Raw genomic sequence first — 20745 nt, forward strand, 5'->3', positions numbered from 1 at the left:
GTGGCTCAGTGGGTTAAGCCGCTGCCTTCAGCTCAGGTCATGATCTCAGGGTCCTGGGAGCGAGTCCCGCATCGGGCTCTCTGCTCAGCAGGGAGCCTGCTTCCCTCTCTCTCTCTCTCTCTCTCTCTGCCTGCCTCTCCATCTACTTGTGATTTCTCTCTGTCAAATAAATAAATAAAATCTTTAAAAAAAAAATATTGCCTAGAATCATAAAAACTAGCGTAATGCTTCTTTTTTAATTATTTTTTTCTCTTTAGCAATTTGCTATTATCCCAGCACACAGCAATTAAATCTAATTCTGTTTGGGCTACCATGCCTAAGTGTTCTTGTTAAGAAGCATGGCTTGAACTAATGCATGGCTCTTTGAGAAGGCTGCTGTGTATATTTGCACTAAAAGAAAAGTTCTTATAGCCATCTAGCCCTTTGAATTCAGTATTGAAGCTGCAGTAATTAATGGTGAACTTCTGTGCAGTGCTTGACAGAGAAGGGAGTTCCTCCGGAATAAAAGTGGGAACTGAGGCAGAAAATGGTCTTCTGCTGTCAGATGCTGCTAAATTAGTCGCAGGTACTTTTCAGTTATGGAGAAAGGCATCCCTTCAAAGAATACACATGAGTGGGAGAGTAGGAAAGAAGGGGGAAAAAAAGATGCCATTGGAATCTGCAAGAGGTTGTTATTAGGGAATACTGAGTCAATATTCAATCTCAAATATTTGGCTGTGTCTGAGTACTTTGGGTCCAAGTAAGACTGATTTTAATTGTCTTGCCTTCAGATTTCACAGCCTCATCACCCAGCCTTAAATATATCAAACATGACTTAACCTCTTCATATCCATGATAATTCTAAACTTTTTTTAACAAACTTTATAATCAGTCACCTTCAATATTTTAAATAGGATCATTGGTTTAATGGTCAAGTGATCAGCATCCTTCATTAGTAGCATTAAGCATTATCTTGTTTCATATACACATGTTTAGTTACTGGAAGATAAACTAGATGCTATTTTGCCAAATGGGAGGTTTTTTTCCTTTTTTTACCTTCACAGCACAGTTTCATCTCAAACAGGTGGAAACAAGTAAATGGTCCTGAAATTGAACATTTAATTTTTATATTCCTAAGTCATTTTTGTGGGCAACAATTATTAAGTTTTGCTTAATTTATATCAGGATGTTCCCAATGAAAATTAATATAGTAATGGAACCAGACCAGACAGCTATCAATTACTCCAACCTTTGATATGTAGGTTAATAAAGTTTAAACAAACAAAAAGTGTTGTATGAGTGGAAGCTCAGAAGCATCTAAATGGCTTCCATTAGCCCATTTCTCTTTATACATAGCAAATTTATCTCTAATCTCCCCAGGTCATATGTTTTAGAGCCATATAACACAGTTCAAAAGATAAAGGATAAGTCAAAATCATCTTGGCTCATTTATTCAACCTCACATGCCACCATAAAGCAAGGGTCACTATAGCCATTCTCCTTAATATATGTCAGTGACAGTAGCATTTCTAAAGTGTTCTTGGGCATATAAGGACCACTCTTTCAATCCATCTATATTGTTACCCTTTCGCTTGCAATTAATTGACCATTAACTTGCAGTTAACTAACTTTCAGAAATAATTGAACTCTATTTCAAAGGCTTTGGTCTGAAACATTCCCCAGCTAGAATTACTTTCTTGGACTTTGTTTTACTAAGTCATTTATCCTGGTAGATACAGTCATGCTGTCATTGCTTTACGTTATGTTTGGAAACACTTTGGCTTCCTTTTAAACATCCCATCCTCAAAGGGAAATTTTGCTGCTCTCTTAAGATTAGTCATGATGTGATTCTGTCTTTTCTCTTACATACACACACACCCCTTTTAGAATTTTATAGACTATGCATTTTGACTATGGCCTATTGACTTTAAAAGACAATTTCAGATCAGGAATGATACTGGTGTTTTTAAGGTCTGCCATGTGTTTTGAAAGTTAAAGAAATGTCAAGAGAATATCTATGAGTCCACATTTTGTTATTTATACCTCATTTGCATTTAACCACTTTCTTACTGCAATTTCCTACACTTCACTTTTTTCTGTGCTTCTTTTCCCTTTCCTTGTGTGTATGTGTATGTGAATGTATGCGTGTGTATTTTAACAGAAACTACCTGTCTTCTTTATCTCTAGTTGTTTCTTATTTTCCTTTTCCTTTTCAATGAATAATAACCCAACCCATCTCAGTCATTGAGGAAAGAGTATTATCCTTAATAATTGCTGTTAGAATAAATATATGTATCTCAGCTTGCTGTAATGGAACAAAATGGGATGAGCATAGCTGCTTTAGTGTTGGACTATGGTAACCCAACCATATACTGTGCCTAAATTCTAAGCCAACCCAACTCACAGGAATATGAGAGAGATAATCTAGATGAAACTAGGATAAATGAATTAAGTATAATATTTCTACCTATAAAATTTCTAAGTTATACAGTGACTCTGTGAAAAGACTATTTATAAAAAGAGTATACATGCCCTTTTCACCTTGAGTTAAAAGATAATACTAACGAATCCAGGGTTATAGATTGGTAAAGCCAGTTAACTTTACAGCTGTTCTCTCATTATAGACTATAAACTAATCCTAAATATCTTATTGCAGATATGTATGCAGGGGAAGGCCAGAGGAAGGATGTGTTGATGGTTCAAAATAAATTCATCAAAAATTGAATGAGACTGATTTTAACAAAAAACATAATGGTCAGTCTGTGTTATACTAAAAGCTTTTTTAAATCAAATGTCTATCATTTTCAGTAGCAGTTTTTATTTTTCTTTCATTTTCAATAACTTTTGTCTTATTTTTCACATTTTCCATGAAGAATATAGATAAAGAGAAAAAAATCACTTTTGAACTTCCCCATGTTAATTGTTAAAATTTGATAGAAATAATAAGGAAAGTGAATTTGAAGAAAAGAGAGAAGAAAGTAGAATTTCCTTAGAGAATACAGAATAAAGAATAAAGCATACGTAGAAAGAATAATTATCACCAAAGGATTCCCTATATGGAAAAAATTTTAAGAATAGCTAGTGTATAAGAAATTTAAGAGTTGGAAATCTCTGGTGAATTAGTTTCTGCAGCTTTTGACTTCATTGTATTCCTCATTTAACAACCGAGCAATGCAGGGCACAGCAAAGCTACCTGAAGCAACCCTCAGAAAGTTAGAGGAAGTAAATTGTTTAATGATGAAACTGTCAGCATTCTCAATTAATATACACTTAGTGAATGAAAAAAGCAATGAAAAATATATGGCTTGTAGACATTGGCGTTATGTTTATTCTTGAACAAGAGGGCAGAAGACTATCCAAATGATCCCAAATTCCAAATTTGAGAAATCTGTGTGAAAACGTTTATGGGTATTGGCAGCTTCATGTAAATGTCCTTTGGTTAATCAGTTCCCTTTTATCTTTTTTTTTTTTTACAGTTTTCATTTTTTAATGAAATATACAATAGAGAATGAATAACAAACACCCATACACTGACCGGCTAGATTTAACGAATCTTCATGTTTTATTGTAGTTTCTTTAGATCTTTGACCATGTTTTTAATAATTATGACAGAGTTCAAGTTCCCTTTGCATAGAATTTTCATTATTTAAGAATAATACATTATAGAAATATATTCTTTGCCTATATACGACATATACTAGCTCTGTATTTGAATAGTGCTATATTTCTCAGGATCCCTTGTGTTTCTGTAACAATCTGATATGTTCCTGCTTATATTTATTTTTAAAGTAACACTGTTTAGTGGCATGATTTCAGTGATTTTTGGTATGTGCTAGTTGAGATAAAATACACACATACAGATACTATATGTATATATATATATTGTTGAGGAGGGAAAATTTTCCTTTAGCTTTCAACGGTTCCTTTGGCTGGTCTAAGAATTAAATTGACATGAGACAGATTAACAGGAGAAAATTTTAATTTTGTACATAAGAGAATCTCACATACATGAGAGGTTCAAAGACAGGTAAAATTAGGGTATTTATGCCATTCTGAGGTAAGAAATTGGAGGGAGTTTGGGCTTCAAAAGAAAGGAGGGCAATTCACAGGGAAATAAGAAAAAGAGCAGATGTTTCATAATACTTAGTGTTTGCCCTCTTGTACAGATAGGTCACTTATATAAAATTTATGTGTGGTAAAAAAATTCTCATTCTGGGAAAGACACCCAATTTAAATTCTTCTAGGTAGTTAAGGAAGGAGCAGGCATTTCTCTTGAGCCTGCTGGATCTTGACTGCCTTCAGCTCAAAATAGTCTACATGCGTTAAGTGGCACAATTTGAAGATATTTGTTTGAACTCCTCTATAAGCTACTTATATACTAAGTATACTTGTGTATGTGTGTTCTGTATACACACACACACACTAAATATATGTGATTATTTTCCTGTTTATTGTGTTGAGACAGCCATAAAATAAACTAGCCAGAAGTAAGCAATATATCTCAAAAACTGCTCTTACTGACCCCAACCAAACCATAATACCATAATTTATACTAGAAATACATAGGAAATCAAAAGGAACAAAACAGGAATGCAAAAGTAACAAAAGCACTAACACTGAACCAAAACGCCCCTTGGCATTATTAATAATATTGTTCTGTTCCAAAGGAAGCATAATGTGATTTAGACATGGGTATTAATGATTAACAGCATAGATATTCTTTATTACTCAGCTTTCACTAATTTCCCTGTGTGATAGATTTTTTTTAAATAAACTTTGAAAATGCCTCAATACTTCTAATCAAGTGTAGATTCACTGTCTGGAAGATACTAACAAGTATAGTAGCTATCACAAATTAATAACAATATGGTATCACAAGAACTTTTATGCAGAAATTTACAGTAAACCTTCAATAAACAGAAAAGTATTCTCTTTTATCAGAGGTACCTTCACTGATTTTTATGAAATACATTATTTTCAAAACACATTTTTTCTGTCCTACTTAGCTGGAAACTTCAGTCTGAACACCTACTATGTCTCTTTTTATTATCAATTTTTGGCTCTTCTGACAAATTACAACATTCTTCTTTGGTCTGAAAGAGGTTGCAGACAGTTTCCAAACTAAGGATTGAGGAAAGTAGTTGCAATACTTGACTTTTGATAGTTGGTATTGTAATCATCATAGCCATTATCATTCTCTTCTTAATTATTATCATTCTCACCTCTATTATTGTCATCAGACATTAAATGTCAGCTATAGACCAAGTGTTCTACCTGCATTAGTTTATTTAATTTTCAGAACAGTCCTATAAAATGGAAACTCAACAAAGCATGAGCCTTTACATACTACTAGCTATTACCTCAGTCAGGAAAGTTCTCATCTATCTTCCTCTACATGTCTCAGGTCTTAACTCAAATGATACCTATTCAGAGAAGTCTTCCTTGTCCACTCTGTCTAAAATAATTATATCCTATTGCTAATCACTTTTTATCTCATTACCATCTTGTATTTTCTTTATAAACATTTATTGCTGGCTGAAACTATCTTATTTACATATTAGCTTAAGTGCTTATTATCTGCCTACTCCTGTTAGAATGTAAACTTCATGGTAGCAAGCTCCCTGTCAATCTTATTTAGTTTTTAACCCCTGTACCAAGATCTAAGGCTGGCATTGGGTATAGGCTCAAGAAGTATTTTTTCAGTTAATGTATGTTATCATTACCCTGATTCTTGTACATGTGGAAACTAATGCTTAAAAAGCTAAAATAATTTAGCCAAGATCATGTAGCTGTTTTTTTGTCTGCTTAAAGAAGGATTCATTGCATGTACAAGTCTCTAGCTTTAGCATATCAAATTAGCATATGTTCTTAGACTTACAGCTATCAAGCTTACGTTGAAATAAAAATTTGCATACTTTCTAAAATTATCTTACCTGTCCTCACCATCTTGCGAATGAGTTATATAAATATGAGCTTATGCGAGTATAAGAGAATAGAACCAGTAATGTATATAGAGAAAATATAAATTTTACAAGGTAAAGTGGGCTGAAGCAACTCAGAGTACTGGTAAACCTAAATTTAACAATGTTCTAAGAAAGAATATCCCTCTTCTTCTGGCTTTTAATCTTACACATAATTATTTTGCTTTTTCTATTTAAAAAAAATCTAAAAGAGAGCTTCACTCAGAAAATATGCATACTGTATTTTAGCTTAATTACATAGTAATACATGGTCAATATACTTATATAATTTTTACATTGTATTGCATTTCTTTGATGTTAATAAGTTATTCTCTTTCCCTTAGGAACTTTTCATGACTGAATCATGACAAAATAAAGTTCATATTCAAACTGAGTTTTCACTAGATTTGGGTAAAAGAAACTACAAAAAATTTTTGTGTATTAAACCTTAGAAATTATATTTTAAGTCAAATTTTTAAAAGATATAATGAATATTTAATATAAATGTATTCCATTTCTAATGTGGTAAACTACTTTAATATTCTAGTCAAAATACAAACTGCAGTCCATTTAAAAGTGACTATCGTTGGTGTTTCATACAATCTTAGAAACCAAAGGTGTGCACTAGGGGACAAACTCTCAAAAATAAACCAGAATTCAATTAACAGACAAATTCTATTCATAGGTACTCCCAGGCCATAGAGTTCTCAGGTAAAATCATGAAAGAACTTTGGAATAGACAAATGATTTTTGGCTGTCTTGTCTAGATCACCCTTCTGGGTCATCTCCCTTTTCATTATCTGAGCTATTGTACAACACTAAATTGTAGTATGTGAATAGTAATGCAAATGACCTCAATCCATAGAAATGCATATTGTGTCTATTTGGAGATGCAACTGATTTTTGTTCAATTAATCTGAAAGTTCATTTCAACATTCCTGATGGTCCCTGTGTGTGGAGTTTTTTTTAATTCTTTTTGAACCAAGTGAAACATTTTTCTGATCCTCTTATTAACACGTAGGTTTACCTACGTGTTTGACCTATATTCATTTTGTATTTGTACGAAGGTCATGAATTTACCTTTTTTATCAAAAAATTAACTTTAGAGATGATTAGGTGGTTCAGTCAGTTAACCATCTGCCTTTGCTGGGGTTGTGATCCCAGGGTCCGGGGCTCAAGTCCCTCATCAGGTCCTTACCCAGCCTGCTCCTCCCTCTGCCTGCCAGTGTCCCTGTTTATGTGCTCTCGTGCCCTCTCTCTCCCTGACAAATGTGTATAAAATTTAAAAAAAAAAAAAAACAAATTTTAACACAGTTATCTCTTCTTAACAAGCTAAAAGTTCAATTTTAATGGCATTGGATTTGCTGCTTTTCCATATGATTTAGCCCAGACATGCAAAACTTGAGAATTCAGAGAAAATGGAAAGGACATACGCAATGTAAAGAAGAGTCTAATAATATCAAACTATATCTATAAACTGTTTACTTGGTTAGACCATAAGAGGCTTGCTTGGCTAACATACTATGTACCACATAGAGTTGCAATATAAGGCTTTAGACAATTTAACTCTTATCTCCAGTCCTTGAGGGAATGCCCTAAACATTTTCTAAATCATTGCTACTTTACTAATGTAATGTAGAAATATCTTTGCCTTTATACATTTTCCGTGTGCCTTATGAATGCTATCTAAGCATTTGGAAAAATAAAAACTGCAGTATAGCATCCCTTGATTTAGAAAGGAAAACTATGTAGCCACACTCTTACATGGTGTATTATACTCAGTAGAAACAGGAGTTTGGGTGGTTGTTTTTTTGTTAATGAATAAAAATTTGATATGACATGACATTTAAGAATGTATAGGGAAGAACTGTGTAAGGAAGGAAAACAATTTTCCATCTACTTTTCTGAGTTCCTGGCTGAGAACTTCTCAAACAAAAGATAGATTAACAAGAGAAAAATGAAGAAAAAGTTAATAAAAAGAAGTTTCTTAACATGTATACTTCATGTATTAGCCTGAACCACCAGCTTAAATACCATGTTTAGCTAAAGACAAAATAAAGTGGAAGCAGAGAGGCCAGCTATGGGGAGGTTACCAGAAAAACCATGAGGTTTGTAATACAGATTTAATCCATGCCTTTTCCACTGGTAACATTCTCTTGTGATTTAGATCATCCTTTTCTAGGTACAGCGAGGGAGACACCCTTATAAGTGGAGATTTCTTTCTTTTTTTCTTGAGCAATTAGCAACTTTTTTTTTATTATGTTCCGTTAGCCCTTATATAGTACATAATTAGTCCTTGATGCAGTAGTCAGTGATTCATTAGTTAAGTATAACACACAGTACTCATCACATGAAATATGCCCTCCTCAATAATTTTTTTTAATGGAGATTTCTTTTACAAATACAATTTTTCTTTACCAAAGGGTAACTTCTACTGTTTTCAGAACTTCTATGTCTGCTATTTCTCAAATAAGCTTTATGCTAAAAAGGCATATTTTGGGGTGATGTATTGTACTCCCTTTATGTGCCACCCCCAAAATATGACATACTGATTATTTTCAGTTAAAGTTCTTAAGAAACAGTTCCACAATTTGGCTATTGTGGACATTACTGCTATGAACATTGGGGTACAGATGTTCTTTCTTTTCACTCCATCTGTATCTTTAGGGTAAATACCCAGTAGTGCAATTGCTGGGTCATAGGGTAACTCTATTTTTAATTTTTTGAGGAAACTCCACACTGTTTTCCAAAGTGGCTGCACCAATTTGCATTCCTACCAACAGTGTAAGAGGGTTCCCCTTTCTCCACAACCTCTCCAACATTTGTTATTTCTTGTCTTGTCAATTTTTGCCATTCTAACTGGTGCAAGGCGGTATCTCAATGTGGTTTTGATTTGAATTCACTGATGGCTAATGATGATGAACATTTCTTCATGTGTCTGTTAGCCATTTGTATGTCTTTTGAGAAGTGTCTGTTCATGTCTTCTGCCCATTTTTTTTACTTGATTATATGTTTTTTGGGTGTTGAGTTTGAGAAGTTCTTTATAGAGCTGAGTTGCCCTTCAACAGACAGATAGATGTAGTCCATATATACAATGGAATATTACTCAGCCATCAGAAAGAATGAATACCTAACTTTTGCAACAACATAGATGGCACTGGAGGAGCTTATGCTAAGTGAAATAAGTCAAGCAGAGAAGGTCATTTATCATATGGTTTCACTTATTTGTGGAAAATAAGGAATAGCATGGAGGACATTAGGAAAAGGAAGGGAAAAATGAAGGGGTGATCAGAGCTGGAGATGAACCATGAAAGACTATGGACTCAGAGAAACAAACTGAGATTTTGAGAGGGGAGGGCTGTGGGTAGGATGGATTAGCCTGGTGTTGGCTATTAAGGAGGGCACAGATTGCATGGAGCAGTGGGTATTATACACAAACAGTGAATCATGGAACACTACATCAAAAATTAATGATGTACTATATGATGACTAATGTAACATTTAAGAAAAGGGAAGAAAGAAGCCAGAAAATAAAAGAGAAATAAAACAGCCAATTCAAGAAGGACACTCCCCCAGAAAGCAGGAAATAAGTGTCCCATGTGAAAGCTACCCTCCCCGTACCAGAAGAGGAAAAGGCATTCATATTACCAGAGACAGAGATTTTAGCTCCAAGAAGACTACATTCACAAACCTTATTTCTTCACTAATTTACTCCCTCTAGCCAACACACCTTTGTCTTACCAATTCTTCCCCCAGATTTATTGTTTCTTTTTTTTTTAATGAATAAGGTAGTTTTATTTATATTTATTTTTTTATTGTGTTATGTTAGTTACCATACTAACATCATTAGTTTTTGATGTAGTGTTCCATGATTCACTGTTTGCATATAACACCCAGTGCTCCATGCAGTCCGTGCCCTCCTTAATACCCATCACCAGGTTCATCTATCCCCCCACCCCACCCCCTTCTAAAACCCTCAGTTTTTTTTCCCAGAGTCCGTTGTCTCTCCTGGTTCATTTCCCATTCTGATTTCTCCCCTTTCATTTTTCCCTTCTCCTAATGTCCTCTGTGCTATTCCTTATGTTCCACAAATAAGTAAAACGATATGATAATTAACTTTCTCTGTTTGATTTATTTCTTATTTCTTTGTCTAAAAGATATAAAAGCTGAATGCTTTGGTCATTGAGCCTTATATCTCTGGGGCCCCTGTATGTACAAAAAAATTTTTTTTTCTCTTGTTAATCTGTCCTATGCCAGTTGAATTATTAGACCAGCCAAAGAACCCAGAAGAGAAGAAAGGAAGACTTTGTATTGCCTATAGCATATTCTGCTACCCTTAAATGAAAACCAAAAAGAATATTAAATCTAGTTAAAAACTCAGTATCTTAAAATCTTGTTTAATGAAATCCAATGTGACTTTCTTCCAGAAGTATCAGGAAATGATACTTACTGCAAATGCTCAATAATTCAGTGTTTTATATTATTGACTCTAACCATCTTTTAGACTCTAGTTTATAAAACTTAGGGTTTTTAACTTTCTATTCAAATGCTTACCTAATGTTACCTGATCTTACTTATTAGAGCTGTCAAAATTACAGAAGAAATAAGTCAGCATTCTGTGTTACAGATCCAGAGTATCATCCAAACAAGAGTAACAACAAACATAGTAATAGCTAATGCTCATATACCATTCACTCTGGGCCAGATACTCTTCTAAATCAAACATTTCACACATATTATCTCACGTTCCTCATAACAACCCTATGAAATAGGTATTTCCGTTATTCTCATTTTATTCATAAGAAAACATACCTCAAAGAGATTATAACTTACCCGATGTTACACAGCTAATAATGGTAGAGCCAAGATTCAAATCCAGGCAGTCTGGCTCTGGAGTGCTGTTCCCCAAACTGCCTTTCGTACCAGTTTTCCTTCACTCCATATGCCTGGTTCTTATTACTAAAAGAAATAGTCAAGAACAAAAAGGCAATGAAAATTCAAGGACAGATTAGGAATGTAGTGATTGCCACTGGTAAGTTAGAAAGATAGGGTCATTTACTGGTGTACAGAGAAAAGTATTTGGAAGTCAGGAGAGCTGTTTCATTACAAGTTTACTGAATAACCCAGTAATAACCCCTGCTTTCTCTTCTCTAGACTGAAGATAAATTACTCTGTAAAGTAGCTAAATATTCATCTAAAGATTGGGAAATGGGGTCAAGAATAATCTGAAATCCCTACCAGTCAAAAACTATTTATTCAGCTTTGTTATGTTTATATAATTAGGTAATATATATTTCTCATATTTATCATGATCATCATCAAAATTCTCAGAACAAACATCAACTAAATGTTGGTACCAAAGGAAGACCAACGTGGGATTTACACATTTTCTAGAAACCATTAAGAATGACTCAATGTAGGGGCACCTGGGTGGCTCAGTGGTTTAAAGCCTCTGCCTTCGGCTCAGGTCATGATCCCAGGGTCCTGGGATAGAGCCCCGCATCAGGCTCTCTGCTCAGCGGGGAGCCTGTTTCCCCTCTCGCTCTGCCTGCCTCTCTGCCTTCTTGTGATCTCTGTCTGTCAAATGAATAAATAAAATCTTCAAAAAAAAAATGAATGACTCAATTTAGAATTAAAGCTTTATGGATAATACATTAAGAATACTCACCATTGATACTCAAATTTGTATCCCTTTGAGTCATGGTGATAACCAGTTTTGTTCTTTATGTTCTACATATCATAACATTCTCTTTGAGGAGCTCAACAAATTACCTATAAAGCAGCACAAATAGGCTTTTGATTTTCAGTATTCATTATAATTCACTTTATCAGCTCTGTAACCTGCTATAGTTCCAGCTTTGTTAGAAAGTCAATACTGGAAAAGAAGAATTTTTCACAATTGCCTAGAAATTAAGAAAGCTCAGTGGAATTTAAGGCAATAATAATTCATGTATTAGTGGGGAAACCACGAATAGTTATCTGGAAAAGATTGTAAAATTGTACTGCTTATAAATATTGTTTGTGCACCTGAAAAGGCTTATGTTATGCATAGATAATAGCATTGCTGCTCTTATCTGTGATCAACACGTGTCTAAGAGTTCAAAAAATCATTAGTTATGGATATAACTAATGTGTGTGTGTGTGTGTGTGTGTGTGTGTGTGTGTGTGTATGTGTATGGAAGTTCAACTTTTGTTAGAGTTTTAAATGTGACAAATTTTAATGATTATTCCATTTAATTAAATATCTAAACCAATGGGAAAAGAGCAAGTGAAGCAGAAATTTTTTTTATAAGTCTGAGATCTTACAACTTTTTGATAATCGTTTCTTTTTTGTTTCTTAGATGGTCTATTAAATGGGCAATTTGTTAATTTCATGACCAATTTTATATAATTTTCTCAAAAAAAGATCTTCTTTTATATATGGTTTGATAAAAGGCAGCAGATGGAGGTAGGAAAGATTTCTTAGAGCAACAAAATCCTAGAGACAAAAGGAAGCTTGGAAATTGTCTATTTCAGAGTTTTTTAAACTCTTTTCTCCTATGGAGTCATTTGGGAATCTGGCAAAGCCTACAGACTTCTTTTCAGGAAAGTATTTTTAAGTATATAAAATAAAATATGTGGGATTACAAAGAAAACTAAATTTCAAATCATTATCAAAGTATCTATGAAAAATTGTGTGATAATAATGCCTCTCTTAAAATGCATTAAATAACTAAATCTAGCAACAAGTCATTAGACTACTATAATTTGAAATCTTGGTGAATATTAAGAGTATTTTAAGATATCCATAATAATCTGAAACATAGATTCTGTCATTTTAATGTGGTTTGTCACCTAAGCTCATAATGAGAGAAACTAATAAAAAATTACTTAGATTGGCAAATATAAAATTTTTAATTTTTTCTCCATTCCAGTGAATGGACCCCTGACTTTTATCCACGAATTCTTTCAAGGGCTCCATCATCTCCAGTTGAAGCCCATGGAAACAGTATCATTTTACAAATGAGGGAATCAAGTCCCATAGAATTGAGATAGCTTGACTAAAATCATACAACACAGTGTTAGATTAATCCTTACAGAGATAAATTCAGACTTTAACTCAGCCTTTTCCTGAAGTTTTAGTCTAGAAACTGGCAGTTATAGTCTGTCATTTGTCACTGACTCATGGCATGATCTGGAGCCAATTCTTTGTTCTCATTGTACCTCAGATTCTACCTAAGTAAATGTGACTAAAAATCTAAATAAAGATAATAATAATGACTTAGATTTGTATTGCTCTTTTTTAATAGTTTTCACTTACACATACAGTATCCTACTTAATTTTTCCCATTTTATGGATAAGGAAATTAAAACTCCAAGACGTTAAATGTTATATCTAAGGTCACAAAGCTAAGAAAAGGATAAACCAATATCAGAAACCATACCACTGGACTCCAAAGGACGTTCTTTTTATCATGCTGCCTTTCATGTCATAAATAAATCAAAACTCTGAGTTCCTCAGTTTAATATGTGTTGTGATAACATAAATCTGATTAAACACAAATGAATTGTTATTATGCTCAGATGAGCCAAATACATGTACCCTAATTTATCCAGATAAGGTGATGAATGAATGGAACTATGGGAAAGAGCTTTTCTAAACTATTCTTCATTTTTCACATAAGAATTGAGGAGATAAAGAAATAGAATTTAAAAGTCTGAGATGTAGAGTTGTTGGCTTACTGTTGTTTAAATCAAACCTTTCTTTCCTTCTATTTCTGGGTAGGCTAAAGAGGCAAGTAATCTAAGTAAATGCCAATGAGGTCCTTTTTCTCTATCCTCTTGAGTTTTATTTTGATGAGTAAATGGTATTCCAAGAAGTTTGTTCTTTCAGAGACGAATTACTCTTAAATAAGTTTAATGGGGTAGAAAAATTAAAGTCAAAAGAGCCACACTACATCAAAAATCTCTATCATCTGTATCATCCTAGTGACATGATCATGTGAGATAAAAAATATCTTGTTCTCTTAGAAAATAAGGAATCTGCTTAACCTGACCTGAAATCTGTACTGTAGAATAATCTTTATTGGATTCCAAATGTCACCATTCGATTAATCTTAAGTAATATAAATAGGAAGGTATTTTCCAGATTCTTAAGATCATTCTGTGGGGAGCTCAGTTATGTCTTAGCTATAATCCACATGCTTTTAATATTACATTTCTTAATATTAGCCCACCCAGATAAGTAAAAATCATTTTTAAGACAGTACAGGAGTGGCTATGATCATACTTATACTATAAAAAATAAATTTTAATCTGAGATGAAAAAAGCCATGATTACTATAAAATAAACATTCAGAATTAGCAAATGTTTACTCTGTACAAAGAACTATATTTAACATAGTAGGAAATGTAAAGAGAATTAAAGTCAGATCCTTGGCCTCCAAGAACCTATAATATATTTTGAGACCCTTATCAACAGTTGGAACATTAGTAACTGTGATAACTCTTATAATAGAAGTTCAGATAAGAGGTTTTAAGAGTTTAAGTAAACCTAGAACTCAATTGTGATGACGGTTGTGCAACCATGTGAATTTATTAAAAGTCACCAAACTATATTCTTAAGATGGGTGACTTTTGTAGTAGGTAAATTGTATTTCAATAAAGATATTTCAAGTTCAGAGAAAGAAGAAATTATTTCTGATTGAGGAACTTTGGGAATAGTTTTTGCAACTGGTATGGTGTAAGCTGGATCTTAAAGGACAAGTAGTATTTGAATCAGAAAATAAGCAAAGGATACCAGGTGAAACAGCTTGTCTAAGGTCTAAAACAGCTTCCTCAAGAGTAAAAGGAAAGTTCTATAGGAGCTAGTTCAGACTTTCCTACATGCCTTAGATTATGTGGCCTGCATTCCTACTGGTACATATGGCCATATGGCTATGACATTTCTAAAAAGTTTTGGTCAATCTGTCTTGAAAACCAGATAACTATACATGGATTTTCTTTCTTTCTTCGGGTCAAAAAGAAGAATCTGCTTACATTCTGAACTAATGTGGAAGTTACAATGAAGTAATGAAGTCACAACAAGAGTGTGTGATTACAGTTATTTTACAATTGTCAGTGCCTCCACTGATGATAGCGTGATCACAACTGACCTTTCTTTCTACCTTTAGAGCTTAAAATCTCTGATACACGTCTTTTCTCCCTTGAGCCCTTTAACAATCTTTATTTTCCCCTTGAGGAACTGAGATTAAAGGAGCACCTAGAGCCTAGAATAATAAAGACATGCTAAGGGAAATGTCAAGGTATTCTGGCCTACCAAGAATAGGATGAGGGAGAGAAAATCATAATATAAAAATCTCTAAAAAATTAAAAAATCTAGCTAAACTGCATTCTACGCATAAACCAAAAGATAAAATAGATGAAGTCAAATACCATCATGAATAATAGGAAAGCAAATTTGAAACTTTTTTCTAATGACCTGGAACAACTCATGTTAAAATAAGTTTTATTGAGAGTAGAGAAGAGTATATAGGAAACTTAGTTACAATTTCTAAATAGGTAGTCTTCTTTGTTGTTTTAAATGTAGCATTAAGATTAAATTTCCTTTCCAAACCATTGCCATAGAATTTCTCAAATTAGTAAGCATATATATAGAAGCTTAATTTCTAATGTGACACTGACAAGTACCATCAGGCTAAAAATAGGAGAGGGCTTTCTTCATGTCCATCAAAGATGACTTCCTTTCTTCCAGTTTGACCCTATCTGACCCAACTCCTGAGAATTATTTAGTATGAACCATATTGTATAGATTTATTCCTAATATTTGCAAGGAGAAAGAATACAAATTATCCTGGTGAGCAGCAAAATAGAGGCAGTTTTTATGAAACCTGAGTTGTGTTAACCTGTAATTAAATGTAATCTCCATTTTAATATTTATACATCTTTATATTGTTATGAAACTATTCTTAACATGGGCTTTATTTTATTTGTTTCTCTCCTCCCTCACTTCTGCAAAAGGCAGAAGGGAAAGGATGTTTGTTATTCACACATTGTACCCCACTAACTGGTGTTATACAGCTGGCTTCCACTGGAGAGCCCCTGACATCGCAGGGAACGGTGATCAAAATTCCACACATTAGCTTCAAGCTGGGGGCTCGTAGCTATTGCAGCATTGAAGGGGGTCTTTTCCTGGCTTCTTTAAAATAAGCATGGTGATGGGATGGTTTAAGGGAAGAACACCTCTCAAATCACATGACTGCTGTGCTTCCGTGTGTCCTGCTTTCTTCATAACAGCTTGGCACTACATTTTTTCCCTGTATCTTAATGGGTTTGTGTGTGTACAAGTGGGAGGGGGTGGGGAGAGTTGTCAGTGGATGGTTATACATTATGCATGCATCTTTCAGTGTTAGAGTGATGTGCCTTCCCTTATGTGTCACAGATTATAGTCACAGATTAAATACTCTGTGTTCCTGAGAGATTGGACTGTCTCTCTTACTGGTGTGAGATTCATGTGTTTTGATGTTTACACCCTCAGTTGTTCATGCTGCATTAAACATCAGTAGAAATGTTCTCCCGTAAGAGTTAGCTTTTCATGTTGGGCTGAAAAAGTCTTCATTTCTGTGTAGCAATTCATGTTATTATAACCTATGGCTTTCAATTGTACCTCCCATAATGAAGAGCTGACTTTAAACACTGTGCTATTCTTGTTATGACCTAAGCATAAGGTAAGTCACTTCTCTAACTGTATCTAAAGATTGTGGTTGTTTGTTAAAATTTTCTCAGCTTTGTTTAAAGCATTTTCACTTTTTTCCTTATCATTTATTACATGCTTTCCCCTCTTTTGTTTTCTGTTTCATGGCTTAAGATTTCTTTCTGGACAATGTGATCTTCAGCAAAAATTATATTACATATGTAAACACATGTTGAAATGAATTAAATGAATTATTTGATGTCTGAAAGCAGTCTTGATTAGTAAATGAATACCTATGTTTTCAGTAAGTCTCTTGTGTTTTTCATTTCCTCCATTGACTGTAATATAATAATGCTGTTTCTACACATGATTTTAGTTTAATTCCAGCTGAAAGGGGTATTGTTAATACCATAAAGTTAGATGTTAACTATAGTAAAATAACATAATCCAATAAAATAAATTAATAGATAATCCAGTACCATACCTTTCAATTTTAATCCCTGACAAATTTGGTATTAGGCCAAAATCTCAGTTTCATTTTGTTTTTCAGACTTCCCTTTGTTGTTTTTTTTTTTCATTGACTAAAAAGCGAGGGTTAGATTAAAAAAACAAAAAACAGTAAACTGTAAAACTTGGGACAGACCTCTGTTACCTTCTTTCTAGTCCCTGTGTGTGAGAACAAGAACAGTAATTGTTTCTTGACTTTATTCTTTCAAGTAAATCCCATTACATTGTGAGTTAGGTAAAATCTTCATATCGGGATTTTGTAAAGTTAGGTAAATATTATAAAGACCAGTTTCGTGGTACATGAGAGAGGGGCGCTGCTTGTGCATATATATTTTAAATGCATATTATATTTATAAATTGCATATTATATTTTAAAATTATTTTCCTCGGTTTTTAATATATACTCAAGGTCACTAAAGTAAAGAAGTTCATGAAATCATTTAAGTGATTCCTTCAAATCTGGAATAAATAGCCAATGTAATATAAATGAGAAAATATCGGTTATACTGCTGTTGGCAATTTGTTCAGGAAACTGAATTGTTTTTTATCATTCAAATTTATTTTCTAAAACCATGAAATATATAATTTTAAACTCAGGTGCCACAAAGCAAGATTTTGGGTTTATTAAATTCATGCTATGGACCAATTTTTTTTTTTTTTTTAATTTTTAAGCCACCTAAGACAGGGTTTTTAAAATTGTTGTTTTGGTTTGGTTTGACTTTTTTTTTTTTTTTTTTTTTGTAAAGCTAGCTAGTTTTTCACCACCATTTCCATTTAGATGTTATATAAATCTGTTGAAACATTTGATGAGACAATTTGAACTACTCATCTGAACTGCTCTGTTCATTATAAATCTCTTGTTTCTATCCACACACTAGCTCCACTCTAGATTGGAAGGGCTTAAAGATGAACTCTGGAGGAATAGAGGCTACGACTTAAGAGTAACTATTACTGATCAAAGGAGCTGCTTTCCATTCGCAAACATTGCTTTGCGCTATGGGTTTGGGCTCCTTCTGTTTCTACATCTTGTTGAAGACTTTCTTGACTTCCATTTGACTTCTTTGAACTCTGTTTTTGTCTTTCAGCATTTTCCCCTTTTTTTTCCTTCTCTCTCCCAGATTTTTCTTATTCTGTTAGCTTTCTCTTGTGTTCCTTATACTTTTTAAAATGTAGTTATCTCTTTATTAAGCTCGTCTATTGATTTGTCTATTAGTGTTTGTTTCTTTTCTCCTTTAAGGCTGAAGTGGTCTAGTTAGACCTATTTTCATTCCATAGTATGAAAACTTGCTTGTTTATTTTGCAGCAAGTTCATTAGTGATCCTTACCCTCTTAGTATGAATTTTCAATAAGAAATAGCAGAACATTTTGTATATTCATAGTGTCCCCTTCTATAAGCCCAAACTTTCTTTTCTATTGTCTAGACTTACTTCCCCAAACTTCTCTTTCTTCTTTTTTTCTCACTCTCGTGTCTTCCTCCCTGTATTTTTGTTTCAAATAGTCATTAATTTCCTTTCCCATTTGGCCCAGAATTGTTTTTCAATAAAACTTCTGAGTGAAAGAATATAATATTATCTTTCAGATTAGCTTCTTCATTCTAGTATATTTAAAACTAAATAATCTGGGCCAAAAGAGAATAACTTTAACATCTGGAATTATTTTTCCCTTTTTTTTTTTTTTTTTGGTGTGTGTGTGTGTGTGTGTGTGTGTGTGTGTTTCTTGCGTGTATGTTTGTGATTTTTTTATTGTTTTTGTTTCTTTAAACGTTAACAATTGTTCTTTTCAGGGAAGGACAACCATAACCCACCCTAAGTTGCAACATTCCTTTCATAAGTTGTTTCATTACAATAGTAGCTTGTGTTAAGCAATAGAAATTAATTTGTTGTGTATATATATCCATTTGGGGCAAGCTGCTGTGGAGTGGGAAGAAGAGGTGTGCAGTTTAAGTACAATTTCCTCTGATATTAACAAATGTTAGTGCCATACAACATGGCTCTTGAATTCAACACTTATAACATTTAGAAGAATGTTCTGCTTTGACCTAAACTATAAACAAAGCCTAAGGGTTTCTGGTTGATAAACTCTGGATAAACACCTGAGAACTGGTAAATAAATGAACTCAATTTTATTTTCCAACAAAGTCATCTTTCATAGCCCATATTTTATTTATAACCAATTATTTTAATAACCAATTACTTTAGTTGGTTATATTTTAATTTGTTATTATTTTAATCAGTAAATAGCAAAGGTTATTGGACTCACATAAATATCATATATGAGCATTTCTCTGTTTTCCCCTTATCAGCATATATAATTAAAAATCACTACAATGGAGTATTTTATTATAACTTTATTATTTGAGCTGCATTATTAGTCTAGTGAAGAGCTATCATAATGCCTTAAGATTAAGGGTCTGTATTCATAGCTGAATATGTGGTAACTTACTTTTTCCATACACTAATTTCGATGCACATCAGTAAAAAATTGCCTTTGGTTTTGCTTCTGTCCCATTTTTAATGTTGTACCCCAATTTTTTTCTAGAAGTCTACTCTTTCTTTACAGTAAGAAAAAAAACTTTTTTAAATATGGAACAAATGTAATATATTTTTACTAAGTTGTTATGATATCTGAGATATATTAAGCCTTTGCTCCTAAACCTCAGGAGCTTGCCCATTAAGTATGCATACATATCTGGCTCTCTGTGTTATGAGCCCTAAATTACTGAGTTTATGCTCTCTCTGCAGGTCCAATCCAGGTGCAGCAGCAAGGAGAACATTCTCAGAGCCAGTAAGTATGTCAACATTTCAGATGGACTACTGAATTAAGAATGTATAGTTCAACAAGAAAAAGAGCTAAAATATTTTGGTGAAAGAACAAAGAGCAATTGGGGACAGTTTATATAAAGAATATAAATGTTGGGGCACCTGGGTGGCTCAGTGGGCTAAAGCCTCTGCCTTCAGCTCAGGTCATGATCCCAGGGTCCTGGGATCAAGCCCCACATCGGGCTCTCTGCTCGGTAGGGAGCCCTCTTCCTCCCCTCTCTCTCTCTGCCTGCCTCTCTGGCCACTTATGATCTCTGTCTGTCAAATAAATAAAATCTTTTAAAAAAAAAAAGAATATAAATGTTAGAGATTTCACCTCCTTTGGTTTTAGTATCAATATATTAGTGAATATTTCCCTCATTCCAGTTGTTCCTGGAAACTGACAACAGAATTTTGATAGCACTTCTCATTAGGGTAGTAATGAGTCCCTCAATGATTCTACAATGGGAACCCTCTTTAATTGCCCCACTGCCAAAAGTTATTTGAAAATAGACTTAATTGAAAATAATTATATAAATCTACTATAAGAATCTAACTTAAAAAAAAGTGACTCCCGAGAGGAGTCATAATCATTTTGTAAATGAATTCTTAAAAGATCCTACCTTTTTGGGATGCCTGGGTGGCTCAGTTGGTTAAGCAGCTGCCTTCGGCTCAGGTCATGATCCCAGCGTCCTGGGATCGAGTCCCACATCGGGCTCCTTGCTCCACGGGGAGCCTGCTTCTCCCTCTGACTCTGCCTTCCACTCTGTCTGCCTGTGCTCGCTTTCGCTCGCTCTCTCTCTGACAAATAAATAAATAAAATCTTTAA

The 20745-nt window shown here is 33.7% G+C and overlaps 1 protein-coding gene and 1 long non-coding RNA gene across 19 annotated transcripts in view; one reads left to right on the forward strand and one right to left on the reverse strand.

The window, feature by feature from the left end:
- Positions 1-20713, reverse strand: part of LOC132000042 (uncharacterized) — a 39257-nt gene extending 18544 nt beyond the window's left edge. For both annotated transcript variants that reach the window (XR_009399162.1, XR_009399161.1), the window contains exons 1-2: positions 20540-20713; positions 10773-10898 (exon numbers count right to left, since the gene is read on the reverse strand). This is a non-coding gene — a long non-coding RNA (uncharacterized LOC132000042). The remainder of the gene's footprint in view (positions 1-10772; positions 10899-20539) is intronic.
- Positions 1-20745, forward strand: part of GPHN (gephyrin) — a 637714-nt gene that overhangs the window by 483145 nt on the left and 133824 nt on the right. For 10 of the 17 annotated variants that reach the window (XM_059373413.1, XM_059373414.1, XM_059373419.1 and 7 more), the window contains one exon: positions 19860-19902. In XM_059373413.1, the coding sequence (XP_059229396.1) occupies positions 19860-19902 (43 nt within the window). Of the gene's footprint in view, positions 1-17996; positions 18060-19859; positions 19903-20745 lie in introns of all 17 variants that reach the window. The other 7 variants (XM_059373410.1, XM_059373412.1, XM_059373415.1 and 4 more) reach the window with 1 other exon arrangement.

This window comes from Mustela nigripes, chromosome 13 (genome assembly GCF_022355385.1).
Source record: "Mustela nigripes isolate SB6536 chromosome 13, MUSNIG.SB6536, whole genome shotgun sequence".
Taxonomy (NCBI): domain Eukaryota; kingdom Metazoa; phylum Chordata; class Mammalia; order Carnivora; family Mustelidae; genus Mustela; species Mustela nigripes.